General features: G+C 42.1%; 2 protein-coding genes across 15 annotated transcripts in view; one reads left to right on the forward strand and one right to left on the reverse strand.

The window, feature by feature from the left end:
• Window positions 1–1,211: 1,211 nt before the first annotated feature.
• cpsf6 (cleavage and polyadenylation specific factor 6) lies at window positions 1,212–12,741 on the reverse strand. Of its 13 annotated transcripts, none has more exons than XR_014531451.1 (11): window positions 12,608–12,736; window positions 10,974–11,183; window positions 10,555–10,658; window positions 10,093–10,232; window positions 9,757–9,930; window positions 9,184–9,670; window positions 8,970–9,085; window positions 8,630–8,783; window positions 8,347–8,542; window positions 6,690–8,274; window positions 1,212–1,999 (listed from the first exon to the last, which is right to left on the reverse strand). XR_014531451.1 is itself a non-coding variant. In XM_083529030.1 (10 exons), the coding sequence occupies exons 1-9, from the start codon at window positions 12,665–12,667 to the stop codon at window positions 8,356–8,358; spliced, it is 1,641 nt and encodes a 546-aa protein (XP_083385156.1). In that variant the 5' UTR covers window positions 12,668–12,741; the 3' UTR covers window positions 1,212–1,999; window positions 8,347–8,355. The 13 variants fall into 13 exon arrangements, 6 of the variants coding, with proteins under 6 accessions (XP_083385156.1, XP_083385154.1, XP_083385158.1 ...); XR_014531453.1 differs by having other exon boundaries at window positions 8,347–8,545; XR_014531455.1 differs by having other exon boundaries at window positions 10,087–10,232.
• Window positions 12,742–16,067: 3,326 nt separating this feature from the next.
• Window positions 16,068–20,526, forward strand: part of LOC310719382 (myelin-associated glycoprotein-like) — a 33,758-nt gene continuing 29,299 nt past the window's right edge. The window contains exons 1-5 of one of the 2 annotated variants that reach the window (XM_083529045.1): window positions 16,068–16,231; window positions 18,940–19,006; window positions 19,119–19,475; window positions 19,571–19,894; window positions 19,977–20,234. In XM_083529045.1, coding sequence (XP_083385171.1) covers window positions 18,961–19,006; window positions 19,119–19,475; window positions 19,571–19,894; window positions 19,977–20,234 — 985 coding nt within the window. In that variant the 5' untranslated portion in view covers window positions 16,068–16,231; window positions 18,940–18,960. Of the gene's footprint in view, window positions 16,236–18,939; window positions 19,007–19,118; window positions 19,476–19,570; window positions 19,895–19,976; window positions 20,235–20,526 lie in introns of both variants that reach the window. The other variant, XM_083529046.1, reaches the window with a different exon arrangement.

Raw genomic sequence — 20,526 nt, forward strand, 5'->3', positions numbered from 1 at the left:
CTCCCTCACAGTCACATGATACACATACAGACCCTTTAGGGTTAAAGCTTTTTCACCTGCTTGCAATGGAAACACCTGAGTACAGAAGACAGGTTACCCAAACAGCGCACCTTCTCTACCTCAGACATTTTAGTGTGAATCATGCTTTTATTTTTTTTTATTTTTTTCTTTTTTTTAGCAGATGATTGGCCATGTTACAGAACATCTACAACATAGTTCAAGACTTTTAGCAAATCCTCCATTCAGCATTTAAAAACATTTTCACACAATTAACCCAATGATTTCATAATTACACAATTTCCTATTTTGGCCAAAACAAATATGTTAATTGGATATAATTCTGAAACCTTTTCCTTTTTTCTTAGCTTTAAAAATGTTACAAGGGTGAAACATCTGCACACCAAAAGCAAAAATATTTCTAATAAAAAATTAAAATGGAAAAAAAAACAAACAAAAAAAAAACGATGTCCGATACTTTGGCAGAAAATGAGCTAATAATGTTTAGATTCCCAGTAACTTCGCTGCCTCAAAATCATCCAAACATATAAATCATTAGAAATGACCATTCTTATTAAAAGTGCACATCAAAAGCTTTAGATAAGGAATGCCCAATAACAGCCCAAAACAGGGTTAGGGTTCACAGCCCCCCGTAAAAATATTGTTCAAACGTGATGAGAAACAATTTTCATTACCAATTATCAGAACCTCATCACTTTATTCTACACACAAATACCTGATGGTTACAGTACAAATCTGTACATTCAGAGTCAAAAGTTTCCCCAATCATAAAAACCTGAGGCACATTAAACCCACACAAATTATAATACATGAATGTAAAGCTACAATCCAGGGAGTGAGTGCAAAATACACACCATTCAGTCACTTAGATTCTGCATAATTCACATCGAATCCTTTCATCCTGAGAACTGAACAGGAAGTGTACACCAGTAGATGTCCACCTCACCATTAACTAGAGCTTCTAATGAAATCTATAGGTTTCTGTAGTGTTACTGCTGTAACAGCATCACACATATACACAAGGAAAAAGTAAATAAAGTATATATACACTTTATTTACTTTAAATGTAATTTTGGTGTAACATCTGGACGCTAGCGCATGAGTTCAAAAAGTCCAATATTAAAAATGAACCACATGGAAAATACAAAAATATACAATTTTACACACAAAAAACTGACACTTCATGTAAGTAGGAGTTAAAATTCCTAAAAAATATTTATTTTCTGCAAAAGGATTAAATGTAGGCATGTGCTGATCTGTTCTGTATCTACTAATGGTATTCTGAGATGTTTCAGGAGTTCCAGGACATTACATCCAGATTTAGACGTAAGAAATGTTTGAGTGACAACATTTATTTTTGTAAATAAAACAGAAAAGCCCATGATGCATCAGCACATGCCTAATCAGAGCTCGTCTCGGCCATTGTTGCGTATAGTGCAGTGAGCAAACATGTACAACATGAACGCATCAAGAAATCCAGAATATAAACAAGTGGCAACCCCAGAAAACACTTTATTACAACACAGTCTAGTTAATAAATCAATGTAGACACATTCACAGACACTGATGCAGACACACGCTTTGGGTGAGGTGGGTTGGGGGAGGGGGGGGTTTGGGATGGGGGCGATGGAAGAAAAAAAAAAAAAAAAGTTCCCTATAAAAACATCATCTAACAATTTACACATTACAGGCGTCAAAACAATGTTTTTGGTGGAGGCCCGAGCAAGCAAACTGTTTAACGCCGAAAAAAACTTACTTTTCTTCTTCCAATTATGCAGATCAAATAAAACGCCAAAAATAAAAAATAAGCTGCTGGGAATTAAGAGTGAGTAAGTATATATACGTTTCAAACAGATCTGTACTGGAGCCATGTGTGGTCGAGTCCAGTCGTCATGGCGATGTAGGAATGAAGAGTGCTGATGGACGAGTATGAAGTGCTCGGGATGCTTCCTCCTCCTTCTCCTCTTCTTCTGCCATTCAGCTGAAATTTGTCAGAAACGAAGGTGGCAGTTTGGTTTGGGGGTTCAAACCCGTACATACATACATACACTTTATATATCCACACACACACACACACACACACACACACACACACACACACACACACACACACACACACACACACACAGTGAATGAGAAAAATTTACAGTTTGACCTACAGCAGCACATCCAAACACCATCTCTTCATCTTCACTGTTTAAATCTACATCCATAACACAAAGCACACACACCTCAAGTCTTTATATAAATATACTATTTGATATGATGTCACTCGTCTCAGAAACACTACACTCACATCTCTAGGGAACGAACGTGATGAAATAGGACCTCATTTCTTGGACTCTTTATGCAGCAAAATATTAAATTGTGTATTAATACCCTGTCTGGCCAAAAAAAGTGTCCTGCCGTGATTAAGATGTTTCTAGTTATTGAATTCTAACTGATGTAGTGAGAAGCTTCTCATTTCTTACACAAACATGTGGGAAGACATCTGTGGTGAAGATGTTATGATCTGGGGTTGTTTCAGGTGGTCAGGTTTAGGTTCAGCAACAGTGTGTGCCATGTAAATATGCAGTCAGTAGTCTACCTGAATGACCAGGGTTTTTTTAATCAATACATTTTCTCCGTCTGAAGCCACATGCATACTTCATGATGACCACGCCAGAATTCAGTGTGTTGAACTTGTGAAATAAAGGTTCAGGGACCCCACATGACCACCACAGGCGCCACACTTTAACCCTGTTGAGAACCTTTGGGATGTGAAGATAGAGATATATATATATATATATATATATATATGATTGTCAAAACAATTCCACAGGCAAAGTGAGCTACAACCGAAGTGTAATATGTGCACGACTCATGTTTTTGGCCAGGCAGTGTATATCCAACCATTTATTAGCATATCTGCACTAATAATGTCTACAAAAATGATACAGATCAAATAAATCCAGAAGTTATTCAGTTTAATGTCACAATTGCTCACTGAACCTTTCCCAGAATACACCACTCATTACTCATCTTCAACTAGAAAATACTCATTCAGTTAAATCATGACCACAAATCAGAACATTCCCATGGAAAGTGTCATCACTGCACTGATTACACTAGTTCTTTTCTATCTTGGAAGATGAAGGGATGTGAATAGAACAGGAAACTGTTTTCCTGATTTATAACCAATGGGTAAAGAGGTCTAATGTGAGTGCAGCAGATCGATATCAAAGATCTGAGATGTAGGAACAGGACAGAAGAATAAGAATAAAAATCAGGGCTGGACAAACAGGGTTTGATGAGCTGTAATGACTGAAGTAAAATAAATAACTGAATTTTAAGGTCATTGATTTATTACTATTAAGTTTGGATGTATAAAAATCTCATTTCTAAAATGGTTTAAACTCATTGAAGATAAAAATGTACACACAGCTGTTAAAACTGCAGGTTTGAGTGTAAACCTTTTAAACTCTTACACAATTTGTCCAACCCTGTAACAGGAAGAGAAATGCAACAAATAAAACACACAAGATCTAATGCAATAACAGATCAGCTTCTTTCACCAGTAAAAATATAAAGCATAAATATTCTACTGATACGGTTTCATAGAACTAAACCTACATGAGCTGCAAAACACGAGAACAAAAAAAAAGAAACAAAGAACACAGAAGTCAAGGCATGGGCCGATACTGAACATAAAGATGAAGATCATAAAGAATAGAATTATCATCAGATTACATTATTATACCACAGAGTTTCCATCAGATAAGTGTTTACACTGGAAAAGAAAAGATCACAGACATTCACCAGGCCTTGTGTTATTTATACACGTGTACACTATCTCCTGTTTTTAACAGTTATTTTATTAGATTTACTCCATGACTCATTTTATATACTGTGCAAAATAAACTAACCATTAGATCTGATAGATGTATTAATCACATACTGTACATAGACCAATACACTACAGTGCACAATAAACAAGCACATTGTTTCCCAGTTTTGCCCAGTAAACTTTTAACTTCTTAATGGAAACTCTGATTTTGATTTATTTATAAATACAGTGGTACGTTGACCTGCGAGTGAATTAATGTACGAGCTTTCCGAGGTACGGGTAAAAAACTGAGGTACGAGCTCGAGACGCCACTGCTAGATGGTGAAGCGAAGCCAGAAAGTGAAGATTGTGACGCAAGTTAAGATAAGCAAAGAAGTAAAAAAAGTTTAAGGATACGTAGTGTACAGGAGTGAGAGAAAAAAACCCAGGTCATTTTGAGGGTTGGAACGGATTAATGAGATTTTAAGTATTTAATATAGAAAACTGATTTGATGTGTGAGGAAATTGCGATACGAGCTCGACCATGGAACGAATTAAACGAATTAAAGAGGTCAAGGTACCACTGTTTATGGAATAATAATAAATACATAAAGATGCATCCTGAAATCAGGTACAGACTGGGCACTGGGTAACTGACTATCGGCACATGCTTTGTGGAGTTTACACAAAAAGGACACAAATCTGTGAAGCAATTCATAATAAAAGAAAAGAAAAGAAAAAAAAAACAAAACCATTGTATAAAAATGTTATGATCCATGCTCTTAAAATCCATATGATATGCTTTTGATATATTTGGAATTTCACTTCGGTCATAAAGTTGCAGTTGAATTACTTTGAATGAAATTTCAGCACTACAACGTTCCTCACAAACTTACTGAAATTTACACTTTGCTTTGAACAACCAACATCAACTCAATAAATAAAACAGTTTCAACTTCCAGCATACGGACAATAAATCATGACAGTGTGAATGATCACAAACGTATGTAGAATGTTTAGTGCTTAAAGGAGGTGAATGTACTACAGAGTTTTACTGTGCAATAACTCTTACTGCAGGAGGAAATACTGACCAGCAGCTACCGTGACTGACTGACTTACAGATAATCATCATCCCCACAGAGCAGGTTCATCAAGCACACACTGAGCAGGTCAGTCTACAACATGTGTAGTTACAAAACTAGCAAATTAAAACCCTTCATGTCCATTTAATTTACCAACACAGTACAAGAGTTTAGATTTCTCACCAGAATGAATGAATAATGATGCATTAAAATAAATAATGACTTATAACCTTTACTTGATGCACCTGCCCCGTTCCCCTAAAAACTAAACTTATTTTTTTAAATACTCTTACAACTATTTATGAACAATTTCTTTCACATTCACAACCATAAAACAGAATCAGTTAACTGATGAGTTACACCCAAGCTATAAATCACAGTCATCTTCAAACATCTCACCTTCAGTAATACGGAGATCAGAAACAAGACCAAAGCACTGACCATGACAACGTGTTCTCACGTCTCTGTTACACTACAGAGAATCACTTTCACTCCAGATGTAACAAGGCAACAATATAATCATGTTGAATAAGTGCGCACACACACACACACAGTGTCATTAAAAAGTTACTGTCACGCAATACAACAATTCTACTCCACTGTGTTCTCAGTCATGTGGACCAGAGTCCACTAGTCACTAGGACATTCAGATGGAGAAGAACTGTCATATTAAACATTTATAAACAATCACAGAGTCTGAAAATGTCCATGGTAGTGATAGAGACTGCTTACTCTCATTACATTAAAGGCAACTCAAATGGTAATGGATTGGTTTGTGAAGATTTTCACGTCAATGGAAATGATACTGTCCTCCACATTATATCTCTATAATATTCTCTCTCTATAACTGTGACACTGAACACATTCTAAATCACACATCAGTGCATCAGAGTTAAAACCCACTGCAGAAAAACACGACAACATCTTCAATACACACAACACTGATGACCCCATGTGTAGACTTTTGACTCGAGTTACTTTGAGCTCAGATTTGCCTGGTCCTAGTGTTCACATTAGTAAGTGACTGATCACTTATTATTAGCCCTTATTATTAGTGTGTATAATAAAGTGGTGTTATTTCACTAATGATTACATGATTAGATACTCCTGCATCACATGAGTAAACATCACTGCTGCTAAATAAATCTAACACTAATAAATAACGTCTGATGTGTTTACAGAGACATTTTACCATCAGTCATTTTAATGTGTTGGGTTAAAGTGAGAGCTGAACAGATACAATATGCACAGCAGTGGAAACACAGTCTTATGGTTTTTGAGTCACATGCAGGTTCCTTTTGTACACATTAATGTGATAGTGAATGAACGTTCTGGAGTCCAAATGTAAGATTTTATGTCTACCAGAAGAACAGGAAAGATGATGTGATCAGACTCCCTCACCCCCACAGTCACACATGGGGGTGGAGGTTTAATGGATTGGGGTTGTTTTGGAGCAGGGAAGGTTCCGGAAAGTGAAAGCGTACGTTTTATTTAAAGAGCAAACAGACATCTGGAGTGATATCTATCATGGAACGACCTGCCCAGTCACCACACCTAGATCCTACTGAACTACTCTGGGGTGAAGTGGATCACAAGGTCAGAAGGAAATCTCCAACTAGTGAAGAGCATCTTAGGAGAGTTTTACAAGAGGCAGGTAAAGTATTTCAGCTGAGAAACGAACTGTTCTTTTCACTGAAAATTAACTGGAACATGTGGACATTTATAGAGTTGTTTGGTCAAAGGAAATCTTTATACTGTTACAGAGGGGAAAAAAAGGAACTTACAAATGTCTCAAACCCCATAAAACACTCCACAGTTCTTCCTAATGAAACATAAGGCCAAAATGATCAAATCAGTTGAAGTCCATAAATACAAGTCCACACAACCATGCAGCACTTCAGGTTTATCAGTTTAAGACCAACATGTTATTTTAGAAACTAACTGACAGAATGAAATGTGATCACAGTTACACCAAAAATTACCAAAATCTTATGTAACACTTCATACTAAAACGTTTCATTAAAATAAAAAAAACAACAAAAAATAAATAAATAAATAAATAATAAAAAAAAACACCTTTTCCGTAACTCTTGGACATTTTAAAATATTGGGCAGTTTTGACAGAATAAAGCCAATCTGATTCATTAATTAAAACATTCAACATGATCGTTACATATTTAACACATGGGATTTCATTTACATGTTTTTCTGTACAAACAGTAACTTCAAGCAATAAATACTGTACTAATAAATATCTGAACAAAGCACCTTAACATTAGGTTTTGGTACTGCGTCTATAAGTGGCCTGACAGCGTAAAATCACGGATACATACATGATTACTGACAGAAAACAGCTACTTTATTCCAATATTAGATCAGTCAATGCTCATAGTTAGAGTACAGAGATTTAAATCACATTTTCTCATTAGATCATCACCCAGTCACAGTTTATTCAATTCTGTAAGGAATTACTGGATAAAACTTTTTAGCACTTTTATTTTAATTCAAAAGTTACATCCACAATAATGAACATTAATAATGACTGTTAATCCCACAGCATAGCAGGGTTCAACTAGATACTTCATTACAACTTACTACTTCACCTGGACAAATTACTGACATGGATCAGGAGATCCCAATTTGATAGCAAACTTCTGTAGAAGAATGATGTAAATAATGAAAGGTTTTGGTACATGTGTAAAAACGGACTACAGGTAATAGAGTATCTGACATTATGATAATGCTAACTGAGTATTTGCTTTAAAAAAAAATGCTAAAGCACTAATTACTGCTAAAATACCGCTTTATACTAACTTCTACAAAATATGATCACGGCTCTTCACAAGATAACCAACAACAGTGAAATGGGCTTTCAGAGACACACTCACCCAACATAAGCACTAATTCGTGAATTGGATTACCGTCCTGAACAATATTTACACTCGCCATTTTAAGACAAATATTCTGGACTGCACAAACGCAGAATACAGCAGATTCATTATTTACTCCCTCTCAGGATACACTCAGTCTCAGACATTACAGCCAATTTAAATATAAAACATAATATTCTCACAGTCTGCACTTAAACCTTAATATTGTATTATTTACTGCTGTAATATCTATAAAAACACAATTATAAAAACACCACAGCAACACAGGAGCTAGAATTCATCCTCCATAAACACACACCCTATATATAATCACATCATTATAAAATTAGATCAAGAACCAATCAAATTTCAGCATGGAATTAATACAAAATTAATACAAAAATAAAGTATTAAGTGTGTAAAATAAAAGTGTGTGTGTGTGCGTGAGTCCTTACCGTACTGTTACCTACCTGGTGTGTCCTGTAGTGGTGCAGCAGAGCTGGTTTAAAAAGGGTCATTCAGAAATACGTAATGAAAGTGAGGAACACAGATGAATAAATCAAACACACACCTCTTTGTCCTAACGATGGCGGTATTCCCTCTCTCGGTCACGGTCTCTCTCGCGGTCGCGGTCCCTCTCGCGGTGGCGGTCTCGCTCGCGGCTCCTTTCTCGGTAGTAATCTTCGTGCCGGTCGCGGCTGCGAGATTTGTGGCGTCGACTTTTCTCGCGGGAGCGACTGTGGTCCCGGTCCCGCGATCGCTCTCTTCTGCTGAGAGGGAAGGAAGTCAACGAGAGGAGAGGATGAGTGGAGCGCAGGGATACGGCCAGACCTGACAGCAGGTGAGCAGTGTACCTGGAGGCGGAGCCGTAAGATTTGGACTCGATGCCGTGTAGACAGTCCTGTAGAGAGCTGATTAAGACTTTACAGCGATCATCAGCTGAAACCTTCGACTGCTTTATTAACGAAATCGCAGTCACCAGTGTCTCGATAGCACTGCCGTAATCTCCTGAAACACACACACACACACGTGTGAGAAAAATACTTCTTCAGTGCTCCATCCATCATTTCAAAATACTCCGTTCCTCCATCCATTCCTCCCTACTAAAAGATCTCTTAGAATTCAGAGTCATCTCTCTCTCTCAGAAGTCAGGTGTGTGTGTGTGTGTGTGTGTGTGTGTGTGTGTTTGATCACCCGCGCTTGCGTCCGACACAGCCCTGGATATCGCGCTGCTGGAGATAGCTCTGTTCCTGTTCATTATCTCCTCAAATTCAGCCTCGCTCAGAGGAGCCCGAGCTGCGTCCATCTCCCTGACAACACGTACGAGAGAATTGAAGACGAGAACATACAGGTGCATCACCTCCTGACACCTGAGATCACAGGCACAACATTCTGGAAAGTCTGTTACCTGCCCGGTCCGTAATCCCGGTCATAAGGAGGAGGCCGTCCGTAAGGGTCGTTTGGGGGCGGGGCTCGATCCGGCGCAGCCATATTGTTGTTCCCGGGTGGCGGGAAAAAGGCGGGGTTGACGTGGGGGGCAGGCGGGGGGCCTCCCGGAGGTGGACCACGCATGTGAGGGGGTGGAGCTAAGGCCAGGGGAGGGCCAATAGGACCAGGAGGACGAGGTGGGAATGGCCCAGGAGGGGGTGGACCTTGTTGAGGTGGGGGTGGACCAGGGGGTGGACCATAACCAGGAGGTGGTGGACCAGGAGGTAACGGGCCAAGTGGAGGTTGGCCAAACTGACCAGGAAATAGGACAGGGGGAGGTGGGCGGTCCCCTCGATTAGGGGGACCTGAAAGGGGCGGGGCTAAACCTTGACCAGGAGGTGGTGGGCCAGGAGGACCCGGAGGACCAGGGGGGCCTGGTGGAGGGCGAGGAGGACCCTGTATACCACCTGAAAGGGGGGGGGGGTTACAAGGGGCAATTAAATCATCACACATACAAAACACTAATACGTAAATAATTAGTAAAGTGTCGTACCAGGGAAGTGTGGAGGGGGCGCTCCTGGTCCGACCGGCCCGGGAAAGCGATCTCCTCCTGGTCCTGCGGGACCTGGAAAGCGTCCTCGACCCCTACCAAGGGGAAAACCACCACGGGGACCTACACCTGGAGGACCTGCCTTCCCTTCCCCTGACATCTGCCCCGACTGGGTGCCTAAAAACATAAGATTATTAACACTCATCCCTGAAGGGCAACCATCATACACACACTTCACCCACCCTGCACACACTCAAAGTTCTTTGCAGTGCTGTGAGGAACAGAGTGACAGTGTGTGGTGATGTAGGGGGTTCGAGGCCGGACAGGACTCACTCTTACGTGACTGCAGCTCAAACTGACTGAGGGACTGTTTGTTGCAGGGTGTGACGATCGGGTTTTGGCCGTGCAGCTCTCGCTTAGACAGCAAATCCATCAACTTCCTGGAGGAGGCTTCTGATCCAACACACACCAACGCAAACCTGCAACAAAACACAAGCACAGAACGTTTCATAAAAAAACTTTACATGTACACTGTTATATACCAACCAACACAAACCGCACAGCCACTTTTAAATCCAAAGACACAAAGGAGGATGATATGAGGATTCACAGATTCTAGAACAGTACAGAAAGTTCTACCATTTCTGATGTGGTCCTAGAATTGTTTTGAACTTTTGAGGACCGACTTTTGATTTGTTTGATTTCAGGAATCTAGAATTATTTGAACACAGCAGTGTACAGAAGAATGCTGTGTGATCCACAACTCGACAGTGAGTACAAACAGCCTTCACATGACCTCACCCTTTTGACTGTCCGTTAGCTCGGTTCTCAAAGAACTTGATCTCAAGAACGTCGTTGATGCCGACGGAGCGAATGGCTTCTGTCAGATCCTCATCTGTGGTCCACTGTGAAGAACATGCAGAGGTTCATATTCAAACACAACAACCTTTCAATAATTACATTATAATTTAGGTTATAGTGCGTGCGTGTCTTGCCCAGGTGAAGGTAGGTGTGCGTGCGTGTCTTGCCCAGGTGAAGGTAGGTGTGCGTGCGTGTCTTGCCCAGGTGAAGGTAGGTGTGCGTGCGTGTCTTGCCCAGGTGAAGGTAGGTGTGCGTGCGTGTCTTGCCCAGGTGAAGGTAGGCGTGCGTGTCTTGCCCAGGTGAAGGTAGGCGTGCGTGTCTTGCCCAGGTGAAGGTGTGTGCGCGCGTGCGTGCCTTACCCAGGTGAGGTTGCCGATGTACAGAGCGATGCGTTTGCCCGTGTAGGTGTAAACGACGTTGGGCGGAGCGCCTTTATTCCCATCAGAGCCTCCAGGTGCAGGCAGGTTATCCAGGTAATCTCTGTCCTCCGGCGCATCACCGTTATTGGCCGAGGGAGAGATGACATCATCGTACAGGTCGATCTGCTCATGAACTTGATAATCGGATTCCTGTGAACACACAGAGCAGAACACGTCACTCATATAAAAGACACACACTCGAGTTCACAGCGTTTATCCATCCTACTGAACTCAGTCTAATCACCCGGAACATTAACGAGTGAGGAGTGAGGACATGCTTGTTCTGATCAGTGACGGGAAGATCGCATCATTTTAGTGACTCGGTTCTTTAAATCTCCATCAAAATAAACAAATCTTTTTTTTTAACATTTAGTTAATTTTGTTCCTTTGATCAAAAATAAAATCTAAAATGATCAATAATCAGATCAACACGTCTACATACACCAACTTTAACTATAATTCCAATAATGAAACAGGACAAATTATAATAAACAGAACGAGGAGCTTCACCTCATTTCTTCTCGTTTGTATTGTTAGCTTTTTTTGTCACGTGACAGAAACCCCTGATCTACTGCACTGTGTAGTGTCTTGGAGATTTAGATGATAAAAGCACGAGCGACTCGGAGCAGAAGATGGAGAGATGAACTGCTCAATTCTGTTTCCTGCACATAATCTACTGAGAGTTTCTGATGCTTTGTTCATGCGCGTGCAGTAGAAAATTAATGAATCACTGAGTCGACTCGTTCTTCTGAGTCACATTAAAGACTCGAAATAAATGAATCGGATATGAACGACTCATCACCAAATCTGACCTGCTGGAATTATAAAGCCAATAAATCAGTACCTCGAGTTATAAATGTTTAAGTGAAGATTTACTACAAACCGTTATCATTTTATATGAATCCACATGGAGCACTTTTACATAAACACAATAAATACACACAGTACCGCCCCTCTGTAGCTCGTGTATAAACTTCTGCTTCAAAAAACACTAAATTACACACCTTTAATAAAACAAACGTACATATTTAATAAATGCCACAATTCCTGATTAACATTATTCTGCAGAGTGAATGCTAAGCGCTCATTAGCCCAAAACCACACACACACACACACACACACACACACACGACTCGATCATCACAATAACAGCCTCAGGTCACTTCCTCGAGCACAAACACTGATTTTAATGTATTTAAACATTGAGGAATAAATCAACGCAAATAAAAAAAAACAAAAAACGTATCATGTAGTAGTGCCAATACGAAAAACGACCCGGGGTGGGGGGTTCCCAAATCCCGCTGGATTTATATAAAGTGTGCACTCCGAGTGCTGAGAAAGGCGGCACCTCATTCCCTACTAAGTGCGCCTCTGTAGTCGCGAGCGCGCGATTTGAGACGCGGCCTCCGTGCGGGACATTTTCATTGTGCGCACTCGCGTTAGCTTGCGACGCTAAAGACAGAGCGCGCGCGTGCAGCAGCTCTGAGGTAAACCCGCGTCGCGCCGAACATCAGCGTTAAAGCGGAGCCGGAACTCAACTCGAGCCGCGGACTGATTTATTTCCCATTTAATACCTGGTTAAACTCCTCTTCTACATCTGCGTAAATGTCGATGTGATCAACACCGTCCGCCATTTTCCACTCCTCTGTCCTCCTCCTCCTCCCTCCGCTGGCGGAAATGACGCAGGCGGCGCGCGAACCTGTGGAAGAAGGCGGGGCCGATGCGCCTCCTTGGTGACATCATGACGTTCAAACGTCGCCGCGGGTCGCGGGCCTTTGATGTGTTTCCTTTTACATCAAACACCATTCAACTCTAAGTATCATCTTCATCAGCTCATCTTTTCGTGAAGCTAATTCAGAGCCAGACACGAAGAATGTACCTCCCATTCACATAATACAATCTGATACATTTAAAGCACATTATTTATTTATCTTTTTTTTTTTAATTAGAACTTTAACTTCATTATAAGAAAAGCAAAGGAAAAGGTATATGTAGGAGCTGTAGGAGAAGTTGGACAATAAGGAAGGAGAAAAGGATTTGTAGCGATTGGCCAGGCAGAGGAACCGAGCTGGGAAGGATGTGCTGCAAGTTAGAGAAATAAAGGATGGAGATGGAAATTTGTTGACTAGTGAGGAGAGTGTGTTGAGAAGATGGAGGGAGTATTTTGAGCAGCTGATGAATGAAGAAAAATCTGGTCGGTTGGACCAGATGACATACCAGTAGAAGCATGGAGATGTTTAGGAGAGATGTAGTGGAGTTTTTAACCAGATTGTTTAACAGGATGTTGGAAGGTGATAAGATGCCTGAGAAATGGAGAAGGAGTGTGCTGGTACTGATCTTTAATAATAAGGGAGATGTGCAGACCTGCAGTAACTACAGGTGTATAAAGTTGATCAGTCACACCATGAAGTTATGGGAAAGAGTAGTGGAAGCCAGGCTGAGAGAAGAGGTGACCATCTGTGAGTAACAGTATGGTTTCATGCCGAGGAAGAGCACCACAGACGCATTATTTGCTTTGAGAATGTTGATGGAGAAGTATAGAGAAGATCAGAAGGAGTTGCATTGTGTATTTGTGGATTTAGAGAAAGCGTACGACAGTGTGGAGAGAGGAGTTGTGGTATTGTATGAGGAAGTCAGGTGTGTCAGAGAAGTATGTGAGGGTGGTGCAGGACATGTATGAGGACAGTGTGACAGCAGTGAAGTGTGCAGTAGGAACAGACTGGTTTAAGGTGGAGGTTGGACTGCATAAAGGATTGCCTCTAAACCCTTTTCTGTTTGCAGTGGTGATGGACAGGTTAACGGATGAGGTCAGACAGGAGTCTCCATCACCTCAGTCAGTCCGGATTGGGAACAGCACCACCACACTGAGCACTGGAGCCCCTCAGGGCTGTGTGCTCAGCCCACTGCTGTTCACACTGCTGACTCACGACTGTGTAGCAATGCACAGCTCAAATCACATTGTCAAGTTTGCCGATGACACAACCATGGTGGGTCTCATCAGTAAGAACGATGAGTCAGCATACAGAGAGGAGGTGCACCATTTAATAGCCTGCTGTGGAGCCAACAACCTGTCTCTGAACGGTGACACAACCAAAGAGATGGTTGTAGACTACTGGAGAGCACAGAGAGGCCATTCTCCACTGATCATCGATGGATCCTCAGTGGAGATCGTCAATAGCACCAAATTCCTTGGTGTTCATCTGGCAGATAACCTCACCTGGTCACTCAACACCAGCTCCATCACCAGGAGCCCAGCAGTGTCTCTACTTCCTGAGAAGGCTGAGGAAAGCTCATTTCCCTCCCCCGATCCTGACCATGTTCTACAGAGGGACCATTGAGAGCATCCTGAGCAGCTGCATCACTGCTGGGTTTTTTAACTGCACCATCGCGGATCGCAAGACTCTACAAAGGATAGTAAGGACAGCTGAGAAGATCATCGAAGTCTCTCTCCCCTCTATCATGGGCATTTACACCACACGCTGCATATACAAAGCCAACAGCATTGTGCACGACCCCACACACCCCTCACACACACCCCTCACACACACTATTCACCCTCCTGCCATCAGGAAAGCAATCCATACCTCACATCCAGACTGTGAAACAGCTTTTTCCCACAAGCCATCAGGCTCCTCAACAAACAACTGAACTGAACTGAACTGTTTCTTGTGTTGTCTGTACTGTCTGTACTGTTTTTCGTCTGCACTGTTTGCACTCGATGTAGCTTTGTGTTGTGTTTTAGCTCTGTGTTGTTTTGTCTCGTTTTTACTGTGTACCACTGTGTATACAATAATTGTGTAGACAGTGTAGACAATAAAAGCCTCTTGACTTGACATAATTTTACAAAGTTACAATAGTGCAGGAAACAGGAGTGCATTGTGTGTGTGTGTGTGTGTGTGTGTTTGTGTATAAAGTGTATAGTGTGCATTGTAAACATGGAATACACGCATATGCAAAGTCCTACAGAGATATATTAGGTCCATGTTGTTATTCACATTGTAAAGGTTTGTCTGAGGCACTGCATTTCGGTTTAGAACTTTGGACTGTTTTTGGATTCTGATTTTGTTTTTCCTGCATTGCTCTTCTTTCCTGGTATTTGATTAAGGACTTTTTTGGACTGTGTTTTTGCTCATCACCTGTATTGCCCCGGTTTGCAGCTCTGTTTGATTAAATATATTTCTGGACTTTTATATTTTTACACAAACGTTTCTGAGTCAGGGCATAAGGAAGGTCGGGTGACAGCAGCAGACACAGCAGGACTTGAGGCGCCTTGGAGGCCAGGAAATGCAAGCTGAAGAATGGAGCAAGCCTTCCTCACCCTCTGCGTGTGTCTGAGCCGGAGCAACGCCCTCAGGGTTTTGAGGCGGAGTGAGGTCCTCAGAAGGACTCGGGAGCGGCAGATAGACAGAGCGGTGATATTGGCATCTCAAGAGAGCTGGGCAATACCCTCAGCAAGTCAGGAAGGCTGAGGTTGGGCAGCAAAGTCCCCCAACAGAGTTGATTCTCTCCCTGTGGAAAACCAAGGCTGACCGGCACTCCAAGTAAGATTTAGAGGCGGGGAAGGCTTGCTGCTGGATTGGCTCGAAATGGGAACCAAAACAGCTACCAAGGCTGGAACTGGTAGTTCATCAAAGCGTTGTAACAGATCTCAGAACGCTGTAGTAAACATTCATTTTCAGTTCATATAGCTGGGACTGCAAGTCCTTGGCATCCATGGGGTCCACTGTTGTCTGGATGATTCTGTCAATGCTGCGACTAGAGGGATCCAAACGCGACTGTCCGAAAACTTGGGATACTGGTGGATACGGGAAGAGCCTGACATTTAGGCATCAATGTAAAACTTCCTTACAGGCATCATCCAATCAGATGCAGAATCTACTGTATATAATCTCTATTATACAATATTATATCATTAGAGAGAAAAAAAAAACAGGGAGTATTTGTGTGTGGGGTGGATGGGGTGGGCAATGCCTGGGCAACAAACAGACCTCACAAACACACAGGACACACTAACAAAGACGTATTCATTCATTCATTCACTGCAAAACAAAGCACAGAGACACTGGTGTGATTAATCCTCAGTGCGACGTGGATAAAGGAGAGGGTAAACCGTTACCACCATTTCAACCGTCAATACAATCATTCTATATACACAGTTTACCAGTGTAGTATGAAAGGATTTCTCAACTCTGCCTCGTGTGAGTAAGTAAAACATTTCTGTTGGATTTAAATGTAATTGTGAAAGTTAAAGGTTTATGTGTGTGTAGGTTGGGGGGGGGGGGGGGGGGGGTCAGACTTTGCCACAACAATCTGTAAGACCGTTTAATGTAAAATACTAATCCAAGTCTATAAGATATAATGTTAAAATGCACCAAAAGATAAGTGGTTTCGGTTACCTGTAAATAATGTTTATTTTAAATATATTGAGCATTGCAGTGGAGCGCTACCACTTTACGAGGAGGTATAAAAAGTTTCAAGACTAATGATGTAACTGGTGCTATTCTGATCACATGCGTTACCAAGTTTGTAGATTCAACATGGCCAGCAAGTTAGAAGAAAGAGCAAACATGAAACTGTGTGTGAAACTGGGCACATCTGCCACAGTGACGTTTAACAAGACATAGGTTTGACACACATCGATGCTGCAGCGAGTCGTTTGAGGTGTTTTGAGCAACAAGCTCCCTTAAAAAAAAAAGGAAGAACATCATGACAAAAGACCTTCGACAAGCTTAACCCCCAAAAATGTCGAAACCATTTGGTAACTTGTGCATGATGATTGTCAGGGAACAATCCACATGATCTCACTTCTGCACCCACACTACTCGCCAGATTTGACTTCGCCCTCTTCCCAAGGATCCAGCTCAAAGGTCACCATTTTGACAGCATTGAGATCCGGCATTAATCGCAGAAGGTGCTCAACACGCTTAGAAAAGAAGACTTCCAGGACACATTCCAGAAGAACACTGGGGGCACTGTATTGCTGTGCAAGGGGACTATTTTGAAGGTGATTGTGTGGAAACGTAGATAAATAAAGTACTTTTTTGTGCACAGAGCGAAACTCCAAACTGGAGACCACATCGTATAGGTCCAAGAGATAATTATTATTTCATTCCAATGAAAACAATAATAATAATAACAACAACAACAACAACAATAATAATAATAATAATAATAATAATAATAATAATAATAATAATAATAATAATACTGGTAGGGGGAATGCAATACTGTCCTCACAATACTGCCACCAAAACTGGTGTCTCACCTGCATGTGTTATCACTATTTACATTTTGCTGCATTTGGAGTTATACAATTGAGCAGCTACATGGTTAAGCGCCTTGCTCAGGGGCCCAGGAGTGGCAGCTTGGTGTGGCTGTAATTTTAAGTTATGACCTTCGGATCCAAATTCCAATGTCTTAACCATGAAGCTACCACCTCCCCACCAGATGCTTACATGAAGACACCCCAACCTGGGTACCAGAACCCCTACTTAATGTATAGTATGCTCTGCAATTATATATATTTTGTAGCCTTCATTACATTCATTCTTTGTTGAATTTCATGACTTCACCAAGGGTGCATTCACTGGGAGCATTAATATTCCGGTAACTTATTTGTCAGGTTCACCAAAATCTCTTCAAGGTGTCCATACTAAATGAAGTGTAATGGTTAAGGCTTAATGGTCTTACTGATTGGAACTTTGGGGGTTCAAGCCCCAGCACTGCCAATCTGCCACTGTTGCCCCATTGAGCAGGGCTTTTAACCTTCTCTGTTTAAGGTGCGCTGTGTGATGGCTGACCCTGCACCTAACCCTGCCCCTGCTCTTAAACCTGAACCCGCCCATAAACCTGACCCAGCCCCTAACCTTGACCCAGTGCTCTGCCCCTAAACCTGTCCCTGTGCTGTGCCCCTAACCCTGACCCCACCCCTAACCTTGACCCTGTGCTCTGCCCCTAACCCTGACCCCCCCAACCCTGAGCTCTGCCCCTAACCCTGCCCCTAACCCTAACTCTGCCCCTAACCCAGCCCCTAACCCTGACCCCACCCCTAACCTTGACCCTGTGCTCTGCCCCTAAACCTGACCCCGCCCCTAACCCTGACCCTAAACCTGACCCCACCCCTAACCTTGACCCTGTGCTCTGCCCCTAACCCTGCCCCTAACCCTGAACCCCCCCAACCCTGACCCTGTACTCTGCCCCTAACCCTGCCCCCACCCCTAACCTTGACCCTGTGCTCTGCCACAAACCTGCCCCTGCCCCTAACCCTGTGCTCTGCCCCTAACCCTGTGCTCTGCCCCTAACCCTGCCCCCACCCCTAACCTTGACCCTGTGCTCTGCCACAAACCTGCCCCTGCCCCTAACCCTGTGCTCTGCCCCTAACCCTGTGCTCTGCCCCTAACCCTGCCCCCACCCCTAACCTTGACCCTGTGCTCTGCCACAAACCTGCCCCTGCCCCTAACCCTGTGCTCTGCCCCTAACCCTGTGCTCTGCCCCTAACCCTGCCCCTAACCCTGTGCTCTGCCCCTAACCCCTCCCCTAAACCTGACCCTGTGCTCTGCCCCTAAATTTCTAAGGATTGGGGATATACAAAAAATTTAAAAGCCTCTTTTTCTTTCTTTAACTCTGGAGGTTGGTGGCTGATTGACACAAAATTGCACATTAATGTAAATGATTGGGAAGGCTGGTATTGGACTGCTTCCCATCAGTGTTCCTGTAGTAAGATCCGGATTCTCCTTGACTGTGATTCAAAACTGTAGCTGATGAATTCATTTAAACATTTTGATGGATACAGTCAGGATTCTCTGCAATGTTTTCACTGTTTCAGTTAATAAGCTTCAACCACTGAAAACTTCAATGTTGTTGCTGTGTGTGTGTGTGTGTGTGTGTGTTATCTTTTTATTTTTAGGTGATCTTTCTGACCCGAGATATGCAATTTGCAGTGAAATTTGTAATCACCTGTTGTTTGTATCAAGGTTTGATAATTATTTATTATTAATCTGAGCATAAGAATGTATGTGTGGAGTGTTATAATAATGTGTGTGTGTTTGTGTGTGTGTGTGTGTGTGTGTGTGTGTTTATTTGTAGCTGTTTTGTGTAGAGAATTTTTCATCAGTCTACCAGAGAGTATAGAAGCTCTGAGAGGCCTCTGCGTTCTCATACCCTGCAGTTTTGATTTTAAAGAACAGTATGATGAACAACTACAAAACAACGCGAGAGGCGTCTGGTATAAAGGTGACAGTTTGGCAAAACACAAAGTCTTCTCCTCCAAATCTACTGAAGGCAACCAGATCAATGGCAAAATTATAGGCGACCTCTACATGAAGAACTGCACCACCATCTTCTACAACATCAGTGAGAGTGACACTGGAGAATATTACTTTAGAATAGTGTCTGGAAATTTAAAATATATTTATCCTTCTTCTCTTTATTTAAATGTCAGAGGTGAGAGCTGAAGCACAGTGTAACTGTAATTACACTCATGATGATCTGGAACACATTTCAAACTCATCTGTAATGTGATACTGTGTGTTTCTCAGCTTCTCCAATCAGTCCATCAATAACACTGTATAAGGAGGATCATGGGGAGCTGATGGACCAAAAGCAGGTGCTGGAGGGAACTTCAGTGAGGCTCATCTGCTCAGCTCGATCTCCATGTCCCTTTAACCCTCCCACTTTTACATGGAACTTCCTGCCTGAGGAGGGAAGACAAGAACATTACCACAATGCCAGATTCAGATCTTCTCAGCTAAACTTCAAAGCTACTCACCTTCATCATGGACGTGATTTCACCTGTACTGTCACCTACCAGCTCCAGAACTTCAACAAATCAGAACAGAGCTCTTTTACTCTGCATGTTCTGTGTAAGTGCTGATTATTCACTTCATATTCATCTCATGTTTAATAACTCATGGAGGCTCCTAAATCCTGATCTTTCTCCTTCAGATGGTCCTAGAAACACCTCAGTATCAGCATCTCCATCTGCTTCAGTGCTTTTGGGCAGTTCAGTGTATCTGAGTTGCAGCAGTGATGGAAACCCAGCAGTGCTGAACTACACCTGGTACAGAGAGAACGGAGAGCAGATAGGAACCGGAAACCATCTCACCATCAACACCACCGATTCTCCACACAGTGCTTTATACTACTGTAGAGCTCAGAACCAGCATGGAGATCACAACTCTTCTATCCAGCTGGATGTTCTGTGTGAGTACTGTTTAATGCACAAGTTTTATATCAGAATGGAGTCATGTTTTCAAACTTGAAAGAAGCCAAAACAAGGATACATGGTTCTGCAATTTCTATTTGCTAGTAAAGGGGCATTGTATCCTGGCTCAGCTTTGCAAATCCTAGCCACTGATCAATGCCTTGTTGTGGCCATATCACAGGTATTGACTACCTGTGATATGTGTTGCTCCATCTAGAGCCTTTCTTGGCAAATCGATCTGAGGGGATAAGAAAGACAAAAATCTATTTAAAATGATAAAAATGTACACTT

Source organism: Silurus aristotelis (assembly GCF_946808225.1).
Source record: "Silurus aristotelis genome assembly, chromosome: 24".
NCBI classification, from domain to species: domain Eukaryota; kingdom Metazoa; phylum Chordata; class Actinopteri; order Siluriformes; family Siluridae; genus Silurus; species Silurus aristotelis.